The sequence below is a fragment of the Dermochelys coriacea genome, chromosome 2 (assembly GCF_009764565.3).
Source record: "Dermochelys coriacea isolate rDerCor1 chromosome 2, rDerCor1.pri.v4, whole genome shotgun sequence".
In the NCBI taxonomy this organism is placed as follows: Eukaryota; Metazoa; Chordata; order Testudines; family Dermochelyidae; genus Dermochelys; species Dermochelys coriacea.
In genome coordinates, this window is record NC_050069.1 from 187,459,685 (window position 1) to 187,483,517 (window position 23,833).

The 23,833-nt window shown below is 45.7% G+C and overlaps 1 protein-coding gene and 3 non-coding genes across 5 annotated transcripts; all 4 read left to right on the top strand.

Moving 5' to 3' along the window:
- Positions 1-562: 562 nt before the first annotated feature.
- On the top strand, positions 563-22,302 carry RPSA (ribosomal protein SA). 2 transcript variants are annotated; one of them, XM_038391455.2, is made up of 7 exons: positions 564-711; positions 3,609-3,777; positions 5,260-5,378; positions 6,981-7,226; positions 8,268-8,396; positions 8,616-8,805; positions 9,312-9,454. In XM_038391455.2, exons 1-7 carry the CDS (start codon positions 565-567, stop codon positions 9,404-9,406), a joined length of 1,095 nt encoding a protein of 364 aa, XP_038247383.2. In that variant the 5' UTR covers position 564; the 3' UTR covers positions 9,407-9,454. The 2 variants fall into 2 exon arrangements, with proteins under 2 accessions (XP_043364799.1, XP_038247383.2); XM_043508864.1 differs by lacking the exons at positions 8,616-8,805; positions 9,312-9,454 and adding an exon at positions 22,236-22,302 and having other exon boundaries at positions 563-711; positions 8,268-8,422.
- LOC119852340 lies at positions 5,022-5,181 on the top strand. Its single transcript, XR_005291608.1, has one exon. It is a non-coding gene; the product is annotated as a small nucleolar RNA SNORA62/SNORA6 family (small nucleolar RNA).
- Positions 6,210-6,368, top strand: LOC119852341. Its single transcript, XR_005291609.1, has one exon. It is a non-coding gene; the product is annotated as a small nucleolar RNA SNORA62/SNORA6 family (small nucleolar RNA).
- On the top strand, positions 7,424-7,583 carry LOC119852339. The gene has a single exon (XR_005291607.1). It is a non-coding gene; the product is annotated as a small nucleolar RNA SNORA62/SNORA6 family (small nucleolar RNA).
- Positions 22,303-23,833: the final 1,531 nt, after the last annotated feature.

The window sequence follows — 23,833 nt, forward strand, 5'->3', positions numbered from 1 at the left end:
CACCTTAGGGACTTCATCATCCGATGCATCCGATGAAGTGAGCTGTAGCTCACGAAAGCTTATGCTCTAATAAATTTGTTAGTCTCTAAGGTGCCACAAGTCCCCCTTTTCTTTTCTCCAGTGTGCTAGATGGGCATGCTTCGATCTCCTTAGCTCTTGGAAGTCCAGGGGCTCCGGGCCCGTGCTGCCCAGGGTCCCGAGGGACAGCTCTGTCCACCATTAGGGAATTTTTTTTCCCCTGAGAACCCCCCCCCCGTCACATTTCGCTAACCCCAGTTTGGGAGCCGCTGTACCAGAGGAGTGACGGCCACGTGTTTGCTCTAGGGCCCCACCCCGGGCACTGCCTCTCCCTGCCCCCAGAGCCCTCCTGTAGCTTAGCACCCCGTGCGCGCCTGGCTCCCAGCAGAGCCCGGGGCCAGGCCCCCTCCGAGCTCGCCCCGCCCAGCCCCAGCCGCATTAGGCAGGGGGGTCCCCCGCTCTCGCAGCTCCGCTGCCACCTGCCGGCGGCTGCCCGCGGGACTGTTGCTAAGGCCCCGAGCCTTCCTCCCGCCCCTTAGGAACCAGATGACCGGCGACCCTATTGCCTCGCTTCCGCTGACGTGGCTGCCGCTGATTGGCCGACGGGACTATATAAATGAACGTCACTGCCGGCGGCCTCCCTTTTTTCTCTCGTTGAGCCAAGCGTGGGGCCCCACACGGCGTTGTCAGCGGGTGAGGCTTGCGGGGGAGCCGCGGGGCGGGGTCCGGCCTGAGGGACCGTCCGCACCGGGATGGGGAGCGGGGCTACGGATCGGGAAGCTTCTGGGCCGGTTTCGGGTTCGGGAAACTTCGGGGCCGGCTCCGGGCTGCTCCCCTCCCCCTCCCGCTGGCCCGGTCCCGGCTCAGGCCCTTCGTGAACCCCGCCCGCCAAGCGGCTCCCGCCAAGCGAGCGGTGCGCGCGTGTCTCTCCTCCCTCCCTCCCTTCCCCCCCCCGCCGCCCGCGCGCGCGGTGGGGTTGGGCGTCGCTGCTGCTGCTGCTGTTTCGGGGAGCGCAGGGCCGCCGCATGCCCCGTGCTGGGGGCGGGGGGTCGCTCGTTTCGGCTTCGCTCAGCCGCACGGCGTGGGGCTTAAGCAAAAGCCAAACCAGTCGCCGGTTGCGGAGTGGGCAGGTGGCGTTTTGTTTTTTTTTTGCCGCCGTTGAACTGCGGGTTTTCAGTCACCCCTGACTTGCGTCGCAGCCCCCCCTACGCCAGGGGTTGTCATGGGCAGGAAGGGCTGGACGCCACCTCAAGAAGTCGAGCCCTGTACCGTGGCAGGACCAAAGCTAGACCCCTGGGTCGCTCAACAGGTTTCTGGGTGGGCTCAGGATACGGGCACGGACTCCTGCTTGTGGCTGCTCTCACACTTTCCCCTAAAGTTAATTAAGCCCGTGCGTCATACGTGCAATTCAGAGTAATGTATTGATGTAGGGGTTTTTTTTTTTTGCAAACTCAATAAAAAGAAGGTATTATCTGTCTTTCCTGAGCCTGAACAGAATAGAAACACAAATAAAGTGCTTTGCATGTTCTCATTTTTTGTTTCTTTTGCTTTTATGGTGGTTTTCTTTTTAGTAGGGCTGTCAAGCGATTAAAAACGTATCGTGATTAATTGCAGTGTTGTTTGAATGCCATTTATTTAATGGTTTTGGATGTTTCTAGATTTTCAATATATTGACTTCAGTTACAACACAGAGTACAAAAGTGTACGGTGCTCACTTTATATTTATTTTTGATTCCATGCATTTGCACTCTAAACAAGAGTATTTTCAGTTCATCTTACACAAGTACAGTAGTACAATCTCTTTATCATGAAAATTGAACTTACAAATGTAATATTATGTGCAAAAAAACCTGTATTCGCTGGGGGTGGGGGGTCGCTCGTTTCGGGTTCGCTCAGCCGTACTGCGTGTGGCTTAAGCAAAAGCCAAACTAAATAAATTTATTTATTCAAAAATAAAACGCTATGAAAGTTGAGAGCCTTCGAGTCCACTCAGTCCTACTTCTTGTTCAGCCAATCGCTCAGATGAATAAGTTCGTTTACATTTGCAGGCGATAATGCTGTCATCTACTTGTTTACAATGTCACCTGAAAGTGAGAACAGGCATTCGCATGGCACTCTTGTAGCCGGTGTCACTAGATATACGTGCCAGCTGCGCTAAAGATTCACATGTCCCTTCATGTTTCAGCCACCATTCCAGGGAACATGTGTCCATGCTGATGACCAGTTCTGCTCGATAAGGATCTAAAGCACAGTGGACCGATGCATGTTCATTTTCATCATCTGTGTGAGATGCCACCAGCAGAAGGTTGATTTTTTTTTTGTTTGGTGGTTTGGGTTCTGTGGTTTCCACATTGGAGTGCTGCTCTTTTAAGACTTCTGAAAACATGCTCCACACCTCGTCCCTCTCAGATTTTGGAAGACACTTCAGATTCCTAAACCTTGGGTCGAGTACTGTAGCTATCTTTGGAAGTCTCTTTGTGTTTTGTCAGGTCTGCAGTGAGTGTTCTTGAAATGAACAACGTGTGCTGGGTCATCTGAGACTCGTATAACATGAAATATATGATAGAATGCAGGTAAAACAGCAGAGGACATAGAATTCTCCCCCAAGGAGTTCAGTCACACATTTAATTTAAAACAAAAAAAGTTAACAGGCCTGTGCCCTGGAATGGTGGTCTAAGCATGAAAGGGCATGCGAATGTTTAGCATACCTGGCAGGTAAATACCTTGCAGTGCTGGTTACAAACGTGTCATGCAAATGCCTGTTCTCACTTTCTGGTGACATTGTAAGTAAGAAGCGGGCAGCATTATCTCCTGTAAATGTAAACAAACTAGTTTGTCTTAGTGATTGCTTGAACAAGACTTAAGACACAGTGGACCTGAAGTTTAATGAAAAATATACACTTACAACACAGAATACAATATATGAAAATGTAGAATAACATCCAAAATATTTAATACATTTCAGTTGGTATTCTGTTGTTTAACAGTCCGATTAATCAACAGCCCTACTTTTTAGACTTGTTAGCTAGTAAGTCTACTGCTGTGAAATCATTTTTTCTTAGCAGCAGAGGTGATAGCTAGGTGGGAGGCAGTCAGAAGTGATTAACAAACATACAAATCACTTTTCACAGCAGACTTACTCAGCCCTGGCAAGCTGGGGGACAAATTAAGCCTTGGCTGGGGAGGTGGGCGTGGGGTTGGTGCTGCAGCCCTTTGGCAGGGGGATGCAGCCAAAGCCTGCAACCCCATGGTTGGAGCCTGCTGCCTGACACCCCGGGCTGAGCCCCATTGCTCTTGGGAAGGTGGGGGACTCTGGCTGGCTCCAGGGAGGTAGGGCCCAACCCTTTGTGGTGGGCCTGGGGGAGGGGCTGTTGTCATGCGCATGTGCGCCTGCCCCCCCGGGGTGGGGGAGCTGAAGCTGCAAGAAAAGCCCATGGTGGCTGCACGCGAGATACGCTGATCTAGACCATCCTTTACATGTTTGTACAAACTTTAAAAACCTCCAGTGACTAGGATTCCCCAATGTTCTGTTACTTCACACAATTACTTCAGAGTAAGTTTGTGGTGGAGTGAACGATTTCTTCTTCCAGGTTCCCTGCCGTTACTTTAAAAGGGGAACTTTCACAATGTCCGGAGGTCTCGATGTCCTGCAGATGAAGGAGGAGGATGTCCTCAAATTCCTTGCTGCAGGAACCCACTTGGGAGGCACCAATCTAGACTTTCAGATGGAACAGTATATCTACAAAAGGAAAAGTGATGGTACGTACTTGGCAGTTCTTTAGGACTTGCAATGGATGTTTAGTAGCAGCAACTGGCAATGATGTTTAGCAGGGTTACGCAAGAATGTCACCCATTCACAGCTAAGTTTTATCCTTGAAGAATCAACTCAGCATTGTGAGCTGGGTTCTGTTTCTTCTTATGCAACATTGAGTACCTGGATGGGCATACTACGGTCACATCCGGCCTGCCCCATCCTTGATCCCCCTCTGAACCCATTGGTCCCAGCCTGGAGCTCCCTCCTGCACCGCAAACCTCTCATTCCCCCCGCACCTCGAGTGCTGCCCCCCCCTGCAGCCCAACCTGGAGCCCCCTCCCACATCCTGAACTCATATCTGGCCCCACCCCAGAGCTTGCACCCTCAGCCCACACCCCAACCCCAATTTTGTGAGCATTCATGGCCCACCATACAATTTCCATACCCGATGTGGCCCTCAGGCCAAAAAGTTTGCGCACCCCTGACCTCTACAGCCTCCTCCCTGATATGTATATGTGACTGAAAGTTAACCCGCAAAGCATATTTTAAAACTTGATTTGTACCTTTTCTGGCTTATGATGCACATAAACTTTCACAAACCTTTATTTCCTGCTTATGGTTTTACCTTAGAAATAGTCTAGTCTAACCTGATTATGCTGGAAGATATCTGGAAGGTCTTAAGGATGTTCAACAAAGGTGTCCTTTAGCCAAAATACTAATTAATGCTGGAGTTAAATAGATGCTAACAAAAATAGTTTGACTCCATATCATGTCCCTTCTAAGTTGTTCAGCTTTCATGTTTTAGGTAGGTATGATGTTACAATTCCAGGCCTCCACCTATACCTCAAAAAAGGGGCAAATAAAGACCCGTGTAATTTTTTGTCTTTCAGATCACTTAGTAAATTCTTTTGGTTTGTATCTTTTTTTCCTTACTGTATCATCTCTAAACACAATGATGTGCCAAATGAGCAGGAATGGCTTGAATAGAGCTGGCTAAAAATAGGGGGGAAAGTGTTGTGCAGGATTTTTAAATTTGTAACTGGTTTTTGAAAATCAAAACTTTGAGGCTTTTATTGTCAGTTTTTCCCCCAGCTATAGTGTTGATCCAAAAATGCTTTTTGTCAAATTGTTAAATCAGTGATTGACAACTGAAATTCAGAAAATTTCTATAGCTCTGGGTTTGAATAACAAAATTGTTTTGTGCATATGTGGTGATCCTTTGTTTTGTTTTTCCTCAATATAAGTCTGAACTGCACACTGTTAAAGCTCAGAGATTAGGCCAGATTCTGACCAATGACCTCTTGAGTGTCGGAAGTGTGCTATAGTGAATTGCATGGCAGGATATTCGCTAACACCAGGAGAGGTGTTCCCTCTGTGACTGGGGTTTGATAGTAATCGCTGCCACATGCCAATCTAGTTACACAAAAGTGCAGCTCCAATGAGAGCTTATACTTGTTGGTTATTGTGGATGCTGATGTTAACGCTAGGTATTTACATCATCAATCTGAAGAGGACTTGGGAGAAGCTCCTATTGGCAGCCCGTGCCATCGTTGCCATTGAAAACCCAGCTGATGTGAGCGTCATCTCTTCCAGGAATACTGGACAGGTATGTTGTTTTCAGGGTGCAAGGCCTGCTTTTGTAGAGTTGTGCTCACTGAACATATGTTGCGTGCAGGGCTGTGAGGCTCAGTAAATGGAAGCAGGCGACCCGAAATCTAATGCTTATTTTGGACACAGACTCTTCGCATTTGGGGCTTGGGAAGAATGTGTGAGTGTCCATTTCCAGCAAATTTCACAAATACACAAAAGCTTCAAATCTGTATGTTTTGCAGATACAAGTTGAATAGTTCATAGTGTGCTGGTCTGTTTCTTTTACAGCAAGCCTCTTGGATGTGAGGGCTAGGTGACAGTAATTAAGGTAACGACAGATTAGTGACTAAATCACTTGTTTTAGATGGGTTCTCATGCATTCTAATTATGCACATTTCTTTCTTCACTTCTGGTAATCTTTGGGAAAAACTAGCTCCTGCATTATACATCCTTTTTGGAGGCCCAGTATTGCAGCTGTCACTTTTCCCAAGTCCCTTGGGAATCCGTCAACATTGCATGTTGGTAGGGGTTGTTGCTGAATGAGATGGTATCTGAGTTTCCTGCATTGCAATGCTTTCACATTTCATTTTAGTAATAAACTCTTTATAAGACCTACTTTCATTCTCCAAATCTAGAGATGCTGCCATAAAAGCAGTTGTGATACAGCAGGGAATATACCCTTCAAATTAAGTCCAGCCTAGCCACTGTTAGCGTTTGCCTCTCTGCATTGGTAGAGATGGGCCAAAGTGGTTTCAAATTCATAGTGCCATGATAGGTAGGTATTGTATAGGTCTAAGATATAAGCAGAAGAGCATCAGATTATGAATGTATTTTGTTGTATACTTCAACTACATCTTGTTAAAACTTGGAGCTGACTCTAGTTTCTTGCCAACGACCTCTTAAGTGCCAAAAGTGTGCTACAGTGAAGCAGTATGACAGGATGGTTGCTAACATCAGAAGACGGTCTTTCCGTGACTGGAGTTTGATGGCAATCACTGCCACATGCCAGTTTAGTTGAGAAATCTGATAGGCTTAAAGAATTTTTCAATAAATTAGACTTGGTCATATATTCCTGAGACATTGTCACAGGTAAATTTAACGGAGTTTTTTCACCTGTGATTAAAGTTTTGCTGCAGCCAGATATGGGAAGTTGAAATACTGTATAGAAATTTGGGGAGAGATACCTTGCTCTTTGTCTTCCGTTTCCTTACACCTTTCACCCTCACCCTGTATTTGTTACAAGAGGATCAGTGTAAATACAGAGGCAAGGTAAATGGTAAAGCTAGATTATTAGAGACATTTAAGAGAAGACCTCTGGGGAGTCACACATGGTTAGGATTAGGAAGTGATACCTTGTTTTCCAGAGTCCTGGGCTGGCTGCTTATTTCACTGACAGATTAAGTTTTATTCCTTCATTTCAGTCTTGCAGAACTGGAAATAACTGTGAATACAATTCCATTCTGTTTCATGCCAGAGCAGTTCACTCATAGACAGTGGAAATTAAGATAGAAAGAGGGTCATTCAAAAATACATATCCTCTTTGGTTGCCACAGTGCCACAATAGAGAGATTGTTAATCCATCTGTATAATCCTGGTTTTGTTTTTACTTCCCTGGTAGCGTGCTGTTCTGAAGTTTGCTGCTGCCACTGGCTCTACACCAATTGCTGGACGTTTCACCCCTGGTACCTTCACAAATCAGATCCAGGCTGCCTTCCGTGAGCCACGCCTTTTGGTGGTTACAGATCCCCGGGCTGATCATCAGCCATTGACTGAGGCATCTTACGTTAACATCCCAACCATTGCTCTGTGCAACACAGACTCCCCGCTGCGCTATGTGGATATTGCTATCCCATGCAATAATAAGGTAATTGCTCTAGTATTCAGTGCTTCTCCCTTTGGCGCTCACTCTAGATCCATGGTATGGAAACCTTAGTATGCACTCTTTCAAAACCCTATCTGCAGAGAAGGGCTAGAAAGTAGTGGCATATCTAATTTGGTAAAAACCACTTAAAGCCTTTGGCATAGTGGGAAGGGGAGAAGATGGTGTGAAGGAGGGATTGAACTGCACACTGTTAGAGCTTGGAGCTGAGGTCAGTTTCTGGCCAATGAACTCTCAAGTGTAGGACGTGTGCTACAGTAACCTCAGCAGGATTTTTCGCTAACGCCACAAGGGCCTTTGCGGTCCAGTGAGTGGAGTTTGATAGTGATTCTTGCGACATTTCTTAAATATGAGAGATAAAAGGGAAGCACCAAGACGAGTCTTCCAGCTGATGAAGAAATTGCTCTGGAAACATCTACACTCCCTCTGGAACTACCCCAATGGTGAGACTTAAGGGGGCAGGAGCCTAGGATGTTGATTAGACCCTTACCTCTGAAATTTGTTCATATCTAAGTCAAAACTTGAACATATTAAGAATATGCTGTAAATCATGTCTGTTTGGTCAGGCTTTCCTAGCTACGTCAGTTCATTTACCCCATAAACATACTACTCATATCTGTTCTTAAAATCTTGATGCTTTTGGGGTGTCTGTGGGGTCTGACCCTCATAAGCCAAGAGGATGACTCTCACTGAGCCATGTACAGTCCACCCAGGTGTCAGTGATTGATCCATACTAATGTCTGTCATAAATAGAACTGTTTGTTTCTACATTCATGTGGTCTTTTCGCTGTTGATCTGAAAAGTGAGCAGTGCCCAAGAGAGTTGCCTTTATCTTGCTTTGTGAAAGACCCTCAGGAAGGGTTTGAGGGAAAAATAAACATTAGTCAGTTCCAAGAGCTTGTGCTTTTAAGCAGTTTGGAGTTGGTATGTCCATTTTGTGCTCTTCCTTTATAGATTTTAGCTACGTATATCTTTTTTTTAAAGGACTGGTTTTGAACCAAGGTTAGACACCAGTTTGTGTTTCAGGGGGCCCATTCAGTGGGTCTGATGTGGTGGATGCTCGCCCGTGAGGTCCTGCGTATGCGTGGCACCATCTCCCGTGAACACCCGTGGGAGGTCATGCCTGACCTCTACTTCTACAGAGATCCTGAGGAGGTAAAAACTTCTGGATTGGGTTGGGAGTGTGCTTGTAGGGGAGGGTATGGAAACAACCTTGCCGGTCACTTGAGGACAGTTTCATCTGTAATACAATCACTAAAATAGTTAAAACCTCACTTTAACCTCCAATTTTAAATTGTTTTCAATCAGTGCAAGTTAATGAATATAGGAATGTACTCCCTCCCTCTGAGATTCTCACAATCTTGTGTCTGGTAGATTGAAAAGGAGGAGCAGGCTGCAGCTGAGAAGGCAGTTACCAAGGAGGAGTTCCAGGGTGAATGGACAGCCCCAGCACCTGAATTCACCGCTGCAGCGGCTGCTGCTGCTCCTGCTCCTCAGCCTGAGGTTGCAGATTGGTCTGAGGGGGTGCAGGTACCATCTGTGCCAATCCAACCGTTCCCAACTGGTGAGTTTTTTGAGAAATGTTTGAAGAGTTGATGGCAAATATAGAAGTTCTTATGTGGGGGATTTTTTTAAAGACCTGAGTTGGTGGTAGTCAACTGTATGAAACTTTGGAGGTGCACATAGAGCTCTGACTAGTTTTCATGTGCATTGAGTGAATTTCCTCAGATTTTCATTAGGTTTGGGTGCAGTTCCATAGTATTTGCCAAACATTTCCTGCAGGTGTCTTCTGGCTGGCATGGCTGAGTATTGGGAAGTATTTTGTATATTCATCTGGGAAATTTGTATAGATTTCCCTGTCTTAAAAGCCTAAACCCTTGGATCAGTGCTTCTTAGTGGTCACAAATTGTCTTCCAATGGGATTCATAAACAGTCAGCCACACTTTTGTTTCCATAAGCGTTCTTGCCTATTCAAATGCATGATTAGATATGCATGTGAAACTTGTCAGTAGGTGCACAGAAAGAGTACAATTGCTGTAGAAGTTCCTGATAGTCACTTTGTTGTTTCAGAGGATTGGAGTGCCCAGCCTGCCACTGAAGACTGGTCTGCAGCTCCCACAGCACAGGCCACTGAGTGGGTTGGGACTGCCACTGAATGGTCTTAACTTCTGTACAAGTACAGTGAAAGAAGTAAATAAAAGATCTGTTTCTTACGCCTTGCATTTCTGGTTCTCCTTTCTGGTATATTTATGTTGGTGTTTTCTGAAATCTCAATTTGTTACTTTCCAGTTAGTTTCTTTAGACGTAGGCAAACTTGAGATGGGGCACTTGCCAAGATTTGGGATGCCCAAGATATAACCTGCAATTTTCACTTTGTAAAGTCTTTTGTGCTCTTTCAGACACACATGCTTCATAGAGCACAATAGGAGCCACTCCAGGGAAAGCCAGGGAGTATAAAGAAATCTTGAGGCCTTAAGCACTGCCAAATCCTTCATGGCAAGAAAAGCCAAACCGTGAGACCACTTTTTCTCAAAGGGGAAGAGGGACAGAAGAACTCCATAGAAAGCAGTTGCCCCAATCCACTCCTAGGGTCATATTAAGTGTCTTCAGACCTTCCAAGACAACAGTTTGGGGAAGAGTAAAGACTTGCTTCCAGGCCCCTCAGTTAAGATCCCCATCAACTGTCAGCTCAAGTTTCCCTTTCTGATCCCTCTCTAGAGTCTAGATTATCATGAAACAGAGACCCATAGTACAGGAAGTCTCAAAACAGTAGCTTGTTATACATAAGCAAAAAATGCAGCTGTGGAAGGAAATAGAGAAGTCAGAATACTTCAGAAGGACAAAGGGGAAGTTCAGTCACCTTAATTGGCTTGATTCAATTACAGCTATGATAAAGTACTAGCCAACAAGTAAAAGTACGTTTGGGCACTGATTTGACTTTCCTTCAGGCCGGTGTAAGTGACCAATGGATCTGTAAAACAAGCAATATAAAGAAGCCATTTCCTGCAAAGTTGAATAATTTCAAGAGGCAATTTACAGGGCTGGTGAGCCAAGAGTTAATGGTGGCAGTAAACCAGGTTGATTGACTCAAAAAAAATCTAGAGACAGACTAAGAAGGAGTAAAGACAGAAGTTCACTGGCTGTCAGTACTGAAAGCCTATATTCACATTTAACTGGCCATAGCTGGTAGGATGGGGGCTGTTGAAACCCAGACAGATGGAAAACTGAAGCAATATAAAAAAGCCAGTGTGCATTTGGCTCCCATCATATAGGTGTAACTCCTTAAAAATCACAAATAATGGAAGATAGCAGTAAAGGGGATATGTCCATGCATGCTGCTCAAACTACCACCTCAGACCACTTCTTGAATGCATCCATGAATCTCATCAATTGCATGTTAAAATTGTGCTGGGAGTTAGATATTTAAGGCCTAATGCTAAGGAGAACTGAAAATTGTATCTAAACACAAAAACTGGGAAGAGCTTGTGCCCCTTTGTTACACATCTACATGCCCAACAGTGAGAGATGCTCCTGAAACAAGTGCAGTTTTTAACTTAAGTAGCATTCAGTTTTCTCACAGTTTACTGTTATTCAGATTGCTTGTTTCCCACCATTTCAGATTATATTTGTGTGGGCATTGATCCAAGCTGCATATCATATTTTAAGCCTAATTTTGTTGGAGGGGGGGTGGGAATGGAAGGATGTTTTGAATGTTTAAGTACTATAAGTGAATCTGAAAGGGCTAAAGTTCAACTATGAAGCAGGTGACCCTACCAGTCTTTTAATTTCAAATTTAACCATTTTATAAGACAAACCGGTGAGTGCAGACAAGTCTATGCATAGTCCTTGTCTAATGGATGTAAAACTGTTTATATGGAGCTGTGCTGCTGATGATTTTAGGTGCTCTGATAAACCAATGAGTCTTTGATGTTTAGAGTGGCTTATGCCCTAGAGCCACCAGGCTTGTGAGGTTACAGTGCATGATTTGGTGTAGGCAATTCTGTAAGCCAAGCACCAGTGTTCTTATCAACAAAGTTCAAGGTATGAAGACCTCCAGGAAGTTGTCATTTTGCAGTCCTCAACAATATGATCATTTTTTTGGCTCCCCACATTGACATAATGGATGGTCTCTAGCAGAATTGGTGGCATTTTACAGCACAATGTCTGGTATGAAACCATTTCAGAAGGCTCCATTGCCTTTGTGGTAAATCAAACCTGAGTTGACGCTGAGAATTTGTCCCTTTCTCTTTGGACTATGAAGTTCACCACATATCCTCTACTATAAATCCCTCACCTGATAAAGTTTTGATAATGTTGGGATGTAACACTTAGTATAAGGTAGGGATGAGGTAGTTTTTAACTTCTGTTGAAATTTTACATATACACAGTTGAACTTTTAAACTTGATTGGGGAAGGTGCAGTTCAAATCTTTGTTGCTTAGGAGGGTTTTTGTTTCCCTCATCAGCTAGATCAGGACTCTTTATTACTTTGCCAGAGGCCCTCCACTGCAGGAAAAATATTACATATAAACTAAACAATGTACATTTCCTTTTCATTTTAATGTAAATGGTTGTAATAGAAATCCCTACCACTATTCACTCAAAGAAATTCAGTATCTTTGAAACAAAATGGTTCTACTAAAACTTTTTTAAATTAAAGTTGAGAGCAAAATGTATTCAGAGGAGCACACCATATATTAATGTACAATGTATAAAAAACATGTTAATCAACATTCATTGATTTTAAAGCAATCCAACTTTGAATACTTTTCAATTTTTTAGTGTAAAATTGGAATGTGTGCTATGTAAATAGACTCCCCGCTATTCTCTACTAATTAGAAAATCAAATATTGTAAATAAAAATAACCCTGAGGCAACAGGTACTCATCTGATCCAGTAAATATCTTCTCCACCAGTGCCTCCTTTTATTTTTTGAAAAATAAATATATCCATGTCAGATTGAAATACTGCTGGTCATTTTATACTGTTGTAAATGGTGGACAGTGTATGTTGCTCTAAGTTATTTGAAGTGAAACACACCATTGTACTTGTGAGAATTAAATGTGACATTGCATTTTAAAAAACAATTTCTATACTCCACCGTATACTGCTCAAAAGTTACTTGTATAGCTTTTACTTAGATTACATGAGTCAGTTGGAGTTAATTTGACTGGAGAACACAGCTGTGCCTGTGGACTACCCACCATTTGGGAACCCCAGAGCAGGATAATTTCCCCTGATTTGTGCAAGCCCAGTAGGTGGTACTGTTGCATCCAGGCTGCTTAAGAGTCCAACAGTGCAACACTGAAAAACAAGTGCTTGACAAAGCAGTACCTGAGGGGAAGAGACTGGGATTCCACTGGTTCAGTCAGTGGCAGGTGGAGTTAGTGGGGCCCTGTGTGTAGCTTCCTTTTTGCCCCCGTCCCCCAAGACCCAGCCAAGAAGAACATCCTCTCGTCTCTGGGGGTGGTACCTGCAGGTAGCACTGCAGACACCCATCCCCTGCTTTTCATTTTTTTTCTTCATCCTTCTATATTATAAGTAATAGAAAGTAAATGAAAATAAAGTGAGGTACTTTGATTGAGGCAGGGAGTTGGGGAGCAGGGGTCAGGCTCTGGGAGGAAGTTTGGGTGTGGGAAGCTGGGGCAGGGACTTGGGGGCGGGGTGGTGCTAACCTTGGGCAGCACGGCTCCCCCTTCTGGGAGCAGCTCCTAGGCAGGGGATCTCTGTGCTATTGCCCCCGCAGCTCCCATTGCCTGCAGTTCTCTAACCCTAACCCCCTCCCCACTAGAGTCCTCACAGACCCACTCTCCCAGCCAATGAGAGCTGCAGAGCTGGCACTCAGGGCAGGGGCAACATGTGGAGACACTCCTTCCTCTTTTTCCCTCCCCTCAAGGGGCTACAGGGACATGCTGACTGCTTCTAGGAGCAGCACGGAGGGAGAGGGACAGCGTGGTCAGGGTCAGCCTTAGTGTTGCTGGCACATCTCTGTGCACTCCTTGGGGACAGTGGGTCTCTGTGCGCTGGTGGGGGCAGCGCATGGGTCCCCCTCTCCCCTGCCAGGGGCACACAGATGTGCCAGCAGTCAGCCACTTCTGGCAGTGGGGTGAGGCCACATCGAATGCAGGCAGCCTGCCCGCAGGGCCAGATTAACCTTTTGTGGGCCCAGCACCAAACCTATTTGTAGGGCCCCCATGGAGGCAATGGAGCATGGTGCGGGGAGGTCAATCTCCAGAGCAAGGGCCCAGCCAGGGGCAATGGGACATAGCATAGCAAGGGTGGCCCTGCTCTACCCAATGTGAGGACACTATTTACAAACAGGCAGTTGCCAGATGCACAGTTGCTGCCAGCATACGTCTTTCCCTTGGGGGCAGGCCCATGCCACACCACACAGCGCCCCCACCCAACACCCTCTGACTCCCTATGACCAGAGGCCCCCCCAAGACCCACCAACAATTGCACAGCACCCTGCACAACATCACCCCTGCCCACAGCCCCACCACAACTACCCAGCACCCCCTACACAGAATCCCCACTCCCTAGTGCCCCATCACACACAGATCCTCCCTGCCCCTTCACAGCCCAGCACCCTCACCCTCCCCACTAGAGTCCCCACAGACCCACTCTCCCAAGCCCTACCTCCTGGCTGCACTCACTGCCCTGCTGGGAGGCAACTGTGTTTGCCAGGCTGAGCTGGCAGCGCAGCCAGGGCTGGTCCCAGGGCCGGGAATCACTCCAGCCCCTTGGAAGTGGTGCAATCAGCCAGGCCGGGGCCTGCCTTGGCTGGGCTCCCTTAAGATGCACTTGCCTGGAGGGGCCCAGCCAAGCCCTCTGCACTGTCTCCCCTCACACCTGGCTGAGACTGGCCAGGCTTCTGCACCAGTCCCAGGTGGCTCAGCTCCAGGGAGACAGGCAGGGTCCCACAGGTGGTGGGAAGCAGATACTGCCTGGAGCTGGAGGTGCACTAGAGTCCAGCCAGGGGGCTGAGAGGAGCAGGGGGTGAGGCCAGGGTGCAGAGAGGGCTAGCTGGCAGGCAGGCCAAGAGGAGCAAGTGGTGGGCAGGGGGAGCCAGCGGGGTCTTGGGGAGCGGTGCAAGCGGAGCAGGCCTGGGCCCCTTCTCGGCATGGGCCCAGCTTCATGGAGCCACTGGAGCCATTTTAAACCCAGCACTGCCTGCCTAAGCCCTGCTGTGCAGCCAGCCAGGACTTGCGGGCAGGTTGTCAGATGAGATTTGTCCTGCATTTTGGGGGGTCTTGTCACTGGGAGGCTCTATGCCACTATACTGTTTGTTTCATGGTAAATCCGCCTCCGGGTTCAATAAGGGCCTGATAAGACTCCCGTCCTCCAAGAGACTATCCTAAAACCTGCCATTCTCCAAGTAGTACTGAAGAAACCATCATTAGTACCTATTGTATAACTGCTAGCTAAGCAAGTTACTTGAGAAGCTGGAAAAACAGGCTTCAGTCCTAGCTTGTCAGCCTTCTGGCCTCTTTCAGTCAGGGCTAGAACATGGTATAGACAGCACTTGGTCTGGCAGCTGACCTGTCTGCAGGCTAGAGTACATCAGTAATCATCCTTATGGATTTGTGTCACATTTTGTACTATTGACTTTCATATAATCCCATTTTACCTCCAAGAGATTGAAAGGAAACACCCTGAAATATTTCAGGTCTTTTCTTTCACTGAAAATCCAAAGAGTTGCTTTGGGCAACAGTTTCTCCACCTCAAACACTCTCACTTCACAAGGTTCAATCCTCTCCCCATCTTAACATCTCTGAAACCATTGGGAGAGCTGGTGAGAATTTGGCATAAAGTGCCATCAGTAAGTAGATTACACCCAGCTCTGCATCATTATCAAATTTAAATGGTACCATTTCCCAGTAGTACTCTCATCCTGATAAGAGGCATCTCAGTGATACTGTAATTTAACTGGTTTCAGAGTAGCAGCTGTGTTAGTCTGTATTCGCAAAAAGAAAAGGAGTACTTGTGGCACCTTAGAGATTAACAAATTTATTTGAGCATAAGCTTTCGTGAGCTGCAGCTCACTTCAATGCAGCCGATGAAGTGAGCTGTAGCTTACGAAAGCTTATGCTCTAATGAATGTTAGTCTCTAAGGTGCCACAAGTACTCCTTTTCTTTTTGTAATTTAACTGCAGATGCTACTCTGGCTAGACACATTTTGAATATTAAACTTTCTCAATGTTCTACTGTAAAATTTACATTGTTTTATTTCCATTATAGAGGACACCTGGGTGGTCATTGGCCTTATAATTTGAAGAGAGCCTTTGACACTTCCATTCCTAATTTAAGACACCCTTGGTTCTCTCTAATCTCTGGGAGAAAGTAGAATCCACAAAGGGTTGATGATAAAATTGGGTAGAAATTCATAAATGTTCCTCTCCACAGAAATCTTTAGCATGGCAGCTTTGTTTCAAGCATTCCCAGATTCAGTTCTCAGGTTCCTTGTAGCCATAGTACTCACAAGCTGAGGTGGAAAATCCTTGAAGCAGAAGGTCTCTGGTGTCATTTCCATCAGGTTGAGCACAGTGGTTTGCTACATGGATTGATTGGCACCATCTGTCTGCCTTGCATTTCAGGCTCTGTTGTTTACTCTACTCTGGTTCTTCAAAGACTGTTGCTTTGGGGCCTATTTGAAAACAAATACTTTTTCTTGTTGACTCAGGTTTTTTCCCCTTTTATTTAGCTTCTTCCCTATACTTCCTAGTCCCAGCTTCCCCAACACAATCACTGCTTTTTTTTTTGGTTTTCCTCTCCCAGTCCTACTGTCTACCTTCCTTTGTTCTCTTTTGCCTTAGGTGATCAGAAAAACTTCCCTGCTTGAGAAGCTTATACTTCCCTCAGCTTGCCCTACTGGTGTTACAAAAAAACAGGAGTTTTTAGATGTTGACTGTGGCTCTTACTGAATCATAAAAATGTAGGGCTGAGAGGGACCGTGAGAAGTCATCTAGTCCAGGAGAGGCCAACCTATGGATCTGGAGTCACACGTGGCTCTTCAGAAGTTAATATGCAGCTCCTTGTATAGGTACCAACTCCGGGGCTGGAGCTACAGGTGCCAACTTTCCAATGTGCTGGGGGTGCTCACTGCTCAACCCCTGGTTCTGCCACAGGCCCTGCCCCCACTCCACCCCGTCCTCTGAGCCTGCAGTGCCCTTGCTTCTCCCCCTCCCCCTCAGAGCCTCCTGCATGCCACAAAACAGCTGATCAGGAGGTGCTCATCAGTGGGGCAGGGGAGCTGATGGCGGGGGGGTGGGAGGGGCTGCTGATGTATTACTGTGGCTCTTTGGCAATGTACATTGGTAAATTCTGGCTCCTTCTCAGGCTCAGGTGGGCCACCCCTGATCTAGTCCATTCCTCAATGCTGAGACAGGACCCCTAGATCAGGAGTTCTCAACCTTTTTCTTTCTGAGCCACCCTCCCAGCATGCTATAAAACCTCCATGGCCTACCAGTGTCACAATGACTGATTTTCTGCATATAAAAGCTAGGGCCAGTGTTAGGGGGTAGCAAGCAGGGCAATTTCCTGAGGCTTTATGAAGCTAAGCTGTTCAGGCTTCAGCCACATGCACTGGGGCTTTGGCTTTCTGCCCTGGGCCCCAGTAAGACTGATGCTGGCCCTGCTTGATGGACCCCCTGAAACCTGCTCGCAGCCCCCAGGTTCAGAACCACTGCCCTAGACCATCCCTGACAGGTATTTATCTAACCTATTCTTAAAAACCTCAAATCATGGGGATTCCACAAACCTTATTAACCTATTGCAGTACTTATTAAGCCTTATATTTAAAAATCTCATCCTGCTGACTGTCCCCAGAGGTGTCACCCCTCTGCTTTATATCAGTGGAGGGGAAGGAGATCATTGTTCCCTTGAACATCTGACGAAGTGAGCTGTAGCTCACGAAAGCTTATGCTCAAATAAATTTGTTAGTCTCTAAGGTGCCACAAGTCCTCCTTTTCTTTTTGCGAATACAGACTAACACAGCTGCTACTCTGAAACCTGTTGCACCTTAGAATCTGGTGGTAGCAGACAGCACGACTCCTACAGCGGTGATAGATAAGTAGCAGGTCTTTGCATTCATTTTAATTTATATTTTATTTTAAAATTTCAGGTATTTCTTGTTATAATTGAGGAAAAGTTGATTGACCTTCTTTATAGCGTTCATTTTTATCTCCCTCTATAGGGCCGAATACTATCCAGGAGAAATCCTGGTACTGCAGATAAATTAGGAAGGGTTCTTCATGTGTATGTGTAACACAGCTCGATAAACTAGTGCTAGTTTGGGACAAGAATGCTACTTCGTTGAAGATTGTTTCTGGGGCTAATATTTTGGGACCGTTCCACAGCGAAGGAAAGCAAATCTCTGACTCCTGGGGGAAGGTGGAGTCCCTGCTTTGGACAAAAGGGCACCTGTTCCCTAAAGGTACTGTAGTCACCCTGGGACACAGGGAAAAATCTAGAGACCAGGAGTGGTAATTGCAGGGAACTGACTATGACAATGCCTCTTATAGCTCCTCTTGCTCTCTTCTAAACCAACTAGTTCCATGGGCTGTTAGTCTCTCCTTATCTGGACTCTCCTGCTCTCCCAAATATCTCAGATTGGTTCTATTGCCCTTTTCTGCTCCTTTCCTACCCTGCTCTGTCTTTCTGAGAGATGGTGACCAAAAATGAACGTGGTGTTTAAGATGCAGAATGATTTATGATGTATTTTCTGCATTGTAGTCTCCTTAATATAGTCTAATACTCAATTCCCTCCCCACTCTCCCCACTGCTATATTTCTGCTTAGGAACCATTCAGATTTTAAAGGGTATGGTACCTTCCTGAAGACTGTTTTATTATCATCATTAGTTAAGGCTTAGTGACTCCTGAGAGATGATGGAAGAGTGCCATGTTTAAGTACTTGCTTATAACTGACACATTAAAAATGTAAATATGATGTGATTTACCTCTGAAATCAGTCTCAGGGGGTTCCCTGGAGCTGGTAAAAGCAGGGAGTCCTTGATGTATGGAGCTCTTTTCACGAAAAACGTTAAATGGACAAAAAGGCTTTTCATCACAGTGGGATTTGGGGATAAGATTGCCCATGTGTCACCAGCCAGAAAGCACATTGTAAAACAAAAAAGGGTCCAGTCTGTTTGTCAGTTTTCACACAAAGTCTCCTGTCAGTAAAAGCTGGTGTTCAGCATAGTGTCTTCATCAAAGCTTTCTAAATTGCCACTACCAGGTGAAGGTCGAAATGCTGTGTTTGGCAGACGGTGCTATACCTGTGGAGGCCTCGCAGGGCGAGCCCTGGACTGGGAGTTAGCGAGACGTAGGTTCTATTCCCAGAGCTTCTATTGGCCTGCTGTGGACGAGCCGTTCACCTTTTCTGTCCCTCAATTTATCCATCTGTAAATTAGGGATAATGATGCTGGCTGACTTTGTGAAATCTAATGATGAAAAGCCATATAAGAGCTATATATTTTCTTCAGTATTGCGAGGGGAATGTATTTGTGGAATGGGTCCAAGACTATTCTTCTTTGAAAAAATCAGTTCTCTGGTACTCTTTCTCCCCCTTTCCATTTGTTTCCTTCTATTCTCTCTATTTCTCTTCCTACAGGGTCCTGCAGCAGGCCTTCCTGCTGCAGCGCTTCAGACTCTAGGGAGCGGATTTACTTGCCCTCACTCATTCTGTATGCTAGACGCTGCTCCTGTAGGAGAAGGAAAACCTACCACACCAGTGAGGTCCCCCAAACATAGGAGTCAGGAATCCAGGGCTTTAAAACGTTGCTTTAAAAAAGTTCTCCCTACACCCAGATTCTTTACAGACCCTGGATGAGCTCAAAAAGAAAAGGAGTACTTGTGGCACCTTAGAGACTAACAAATTTATTTGAGCATAAGCTTTCGTGAGCTACAGCTCACTTCATCGGATGCATTTGGTGAAAAATACAGAGGGGAGATTTATATTCACACACAGAGAATGTGAAACAATGGGTTTTATCATACACACTGTAAGGAGAGTGATCACTTAAGATGAGCCATCACCAGCAGCGGGGGGGTGGAAAGGAGGAAAACCTTTCATGGTGACAGGCAAGGTAGGCTATTTCCAGCAGTTAACAAGAACATCTGAGGAACGGTGGGGGGTGGGGTGGGGAGGAGAAATAACATGGGGAAATAGTTTTACTTTGTGTAATGACTCATCCATTCCCAATCTCTATTCAAGCCTAAATTAATTGTATTCAGTTTGCAAATTAATTCCAATTCATCAGTCTCTCATTGGAGTCTGTTTTTGAAGTTTTTTGGTTGAAGGATAGCCACCCTCAGGTCTGTAATTGAGTGACCAGAGAGATTGAAGTGTTCTCCGACTGGTTTTTGAATGTTATAATTCTTGACGTCTGATTTGTGTCCATTCATTCTTTTACGTAGAGACTGTCCAGTTTGACCAATGTACATAGCAGGGGGCATTGCTGGCACATGATGGCATATATCACATTGGTAGATGCGCAGGTGAACGAGCCTCTGATAGTGTGGCTGATGTGATTAGGCCCTATAATGGTGTCCCCTGAATAGATATGTGGACAGAGTTGGCAACGGGCTTTGTTGTAAGGATAGGTTCCTGGGTTAGTGGTTCTGTTGTGTGGTGTGTGGTTGCTGGTGAGTATTTGCTTCAGATTGGGGGGCTGTCTATAAGCAAGGACTAGCCTGTCTACCAAGATCTGTGAGAGTGATGGGTCGTCCTTCAGGATAGGTTGTAGATCCTTGATGATGCGTTGGAGAGGCTTTAGTTGGAGGCTGAAGGTAATGGCTAGTGGCGTTCTGTTCTTTTCTTTGTTGGGCCTGTCCTGTAGTAGGTGACTTCTGGGTAGTCTTCTGGCTCTGTCAATCTGTTTCTTCACTTTAGCAGGTGGGTATTGTAGTTGTAAGAATGCATGATAGAGATCTTGTAGGTGTTTGTCTCTATCTGAGGGGTTGGAGCAAATGCAGTTATATCGTAGAGCTTGGCTGTAGACAATGGATCGTGTGGTATGATCTGGATGAAAGCTAGAGGCATGTAGGTAGGAATAGTGATCAGTAGGTTTCCGATATAGGGTGTCTTTTATGTGACCATCGCTTATTAGCACCGTAGTGTCCAGGAAGTGGATCTCTTGTGTGGACTGGTCCAGGCTGAGGTAGATGGTGGGATGGAAATTGTTGAAATCCTGGTGGAATTCCTCAAGGGCTTCTTTTCCATGGGTCCAGATGATGAAGATGTTATCAATGTAGAGCAAGTAGAGTAGGGGCATTAGGAGACGAGAGCTGAGGAAGCGTTGTTCTAAGTCAGCCATAAAAATGTTGGCATACTGTGGGGCCATGCGGATACCCATCGCAGTGTCGCTGATTTGAAGGTATACATTGTCCCCAAATGTGAAATAGTTATGGGTAAGGACAAAGTCACAAAGTTCAGCCACCAAGTTAGCCGTGACATTATTGGGGATACTGCTCCTGACGGCTTGTAGTCCATCTTTGTGTGGAATGTTGGTGTAGAGGGCTTCTACATCCATAGTGGCTAGGATGGTGTTTTTAGGAAGATCACCAATGGATTGTAGTTTCCTCAGGAAGTCAGCGTATCTCCCCTCTGTATTTTCCACCAAATGCATCTGATGAAGTGAGCTGTAGCTCACGAAAGCTTATGCTCAAATAAATTTGTTAGTCTCTAAGGTGCCACAAGTACTCCTTTTCTTTTTGCGAATACAGACTAACATGGCTGCTACTCTGAAACCTGGATGAGCTCAGATTCTTTGCTCGCAACAGCTCCTATGTGCTAATTGTCAACAGCTCCATATATGTGCCCAGCTTTCTCCTGATTTCAGCCCCTGGAGGACATTCTTACAGTGTGTGAACTCAGAGTATCTGAGCAAGATCTCTAACTAAGCAGAAGTACCTGGAATGATCATAAGGGGCAAGGGCCATGCAGATAGGGTGGTTGGAAAAGAGCAGTTTGTCCGAGGCCTGCCATTTGAGAGGGCCCCCAAACTGAATGGTGTTATAAGCTGGCACAAAGGAGTCGCAGTTTGGCCTGAACACTCCTTTATTGTGACTGCAGGTAGCCAGGCCAAATATGAGTTCATGGCAGGGGGATCCAGAGTGCAGGATTGCAACTCTACTCAGATTTGGCCCAGTAGCCCCTCTGTCACCAGCCAGGCCAAATTTGATTGATTTGAATGATTGAAGCTGTGACCCCCACATTCCAGGCTGCAACTCCTGGAGCCAGGCCCAGCTCCACAGCCCCCTACCCTCCCAGGACACGAGCTACCACCATGGGGAGAGCTTGCTTTCTAACACACACCCCTTGCTTGCCCTTCAGTGGTAATTTTTTTGGATGGGGGGGTGCTTCCATAGCCTTTGTGTGGCCCTGTCTGCAGCCTAGAAGGTAGCCATGCAACATGCAAACGGTTTTTGTTCCTCCTGAGTACAGTAAACTGTCTCCTTAGAGATGCGTTGAGCTTCAGGCTGATAACTCAGGTAGCTGGTGAATACCCCTGCCTGCCAGCTCTCATTAGAAATACAGGGTAAGCCCTTTCTTGTCCTTGGCAGCCTCTTTAATGTGGGGGGAGGATGGGGACTCATTGCTTTAAATACGTAAGGCTGCATTTGTACACATCTTATTTTCAGTTCTAAGGGTGAGGCCCAAATGCCTTTGGAAATAGGTATTATTGTGCTATCTGTAGATGGTTTGTGAAGACAGATGTCTTAGTGCTGGCTCTGTTCCAGCTACAATTAACCCATGGAAGACACTGATTCTAAACACATTTAGTAAATGAGCCGTGACTAAGAGGAGTAGAAGCAGCACTGGGTCAGGCTGGGTCTATATTTGGAAGCTAGATATTGAAGCAATATCCATTTGCTGTAGGAAGCTGTGCTTGTGGCATAGTTCTGCACTGATTCAGAAGGAAGAGTACCTGCTGTGAACATCCCAGCATAGTGCTAGGGGATACTGTAATGCTAGGGGATACTGTAATGGAGAAGAGTGTTTTTAGGGAGAAATGTAAAATTGGAGGGCCTGTGTATTCTTTAAAGATGCTGTTGTACTTTTTGTTAGAGTTGTGAGTTCTATCCAGGCAAAATTTGAGCTTGGGTAACTTTATTCTGCCTACCTGAAATTCCCCTGCAGTTCCAGCTCAGTGTGGCTTTCTTTTTCTGGTCTAAAGTGCATTGTAATGGTGCTTCGTGGTGGTATGCAACTGCTGTGTTCCACCCCAGAATTGTTTGGCATTGTTTGGCTTACCTTTAAATTTTGGTTCTGTGATAGAAGAGAAAATCTTCAGTAGTTCTTTATAGATACTAGTAAATATTGTGAATGGTGTGGGAGATATAAACTTCTGATATTTTAAATCCAGTCTTAGTTAATGTGTGGCTCCCCCAGAAAGGAGTAGAACATTTGTTTTGCCCTCTTTGCTATGCTCAGCATCTCAATAGGAGTAAGGCAGCACACAGAAACACTGAGCATGAGTGCCCTTTAACAGCTTTCCGTCACTGCACTCTGCTACAGACACTGATCCTCCAAGTCTTTACTCCACTGGTTCTACCCATATAAGTGTTTCAGGATCAGGCCCTTATATAGTATGCAGTGGAAGGAAATGGAGACTAGCAGTCAGCTCCCAAGCAGCCTGTAAGATCCCCTGCTTATGGTAAAGCATTTTCTCAGGCACGCTGTAGAGGATTCCTTGTAATTCATCTCTAACTCCTTCCCAAAGGCATAACAGCATTCTCTCCAAAGAGGAGAAGCAGCTGCACTGAGCCAGCACTAAAATATGGCAATATGGTTTATACAATCTGTTCAGAAGGGCATGGTCTCCCCCAGCCTTCCCATCACTCATTTATTTGAACAGAGCTTTGTATTCTTTCTCCCTTCCTCTACCCCCATGAGGTGTTACTGGGGTATCTGTGACTTTCCACTAATAAAAGTATAACCAGTTAAATCCATTGATTAACATAACTTGGGTGGGGGGCTTTACTGAAATGTTTTGTGTGGCTATTGTAAGTACACATGGAAATATTGTCTAGTAGCGGTTAAAGTATGAGGTAGTGATGGGAGCGCTGCAAAATCATTCCAAGCTCTGTTTCAGGCTTGCTCGGTGATCCTGGGAAAGCTGCTTAACCTCTGCTTTTGTTTCCTAATCTGTAAATGTAGTCTTATTAAATCAGGAATTTTGCTTGAGTAAGGACTGGGATTTGGCCCAGTGGGTCTTGAATTTCAGCTCTTACTACTTTGCATTATTTTTTTATCAGATAAATTGTCCCATTTAACATGTAGTACTGTATATGGTCCACCTGGAAATCCTGTGCACCATTTCTAAATTTTCCTAAAATAAGCTGTCAGATGAGCCTCCTCATGAGCATTGTTCAGTGGAAAGGACGGTGCTTCTGAACTCATTTGATTGAATTATCTGAATAATCTATAAGGTTTGAACAACACCAAGGCAAATACATGTGGTCCCAAACACTGGCATTCTGCCAAGACGCTGGTCTAAAGATTCAGTATCTGTAGCTTTATTCAGATCTGCCTGCCAGCTAGAAGTCAATTGCTATCTATAAGGCACTGCAAACAGTGCTATGGTGCT

Bases quoted from the DNA above. Each gene is read 5' to 3' on its own strand.
- RPSA (XM_038391455.2), top strand. From the start codon at position 565: ATGACCGGCGACCCTATTGCCTCGCTTCCGCTGACGTGGCTGCCGCTG. The intron at 3,778-5,259 runs GTACGTACTTGG...TGTTAACGCTAG, and splicing joins CTACAAAAGGAAAAGTGATG to GTATTTACATCATCAATCTG. The intron at 8,806-9,311 runs GTGAGTTTTTTG...TTGTTGTTTCAG, and splicing joins AATCCAACCGTTCCCAACTG to AGGATTGGAGTGCCCAGCCT.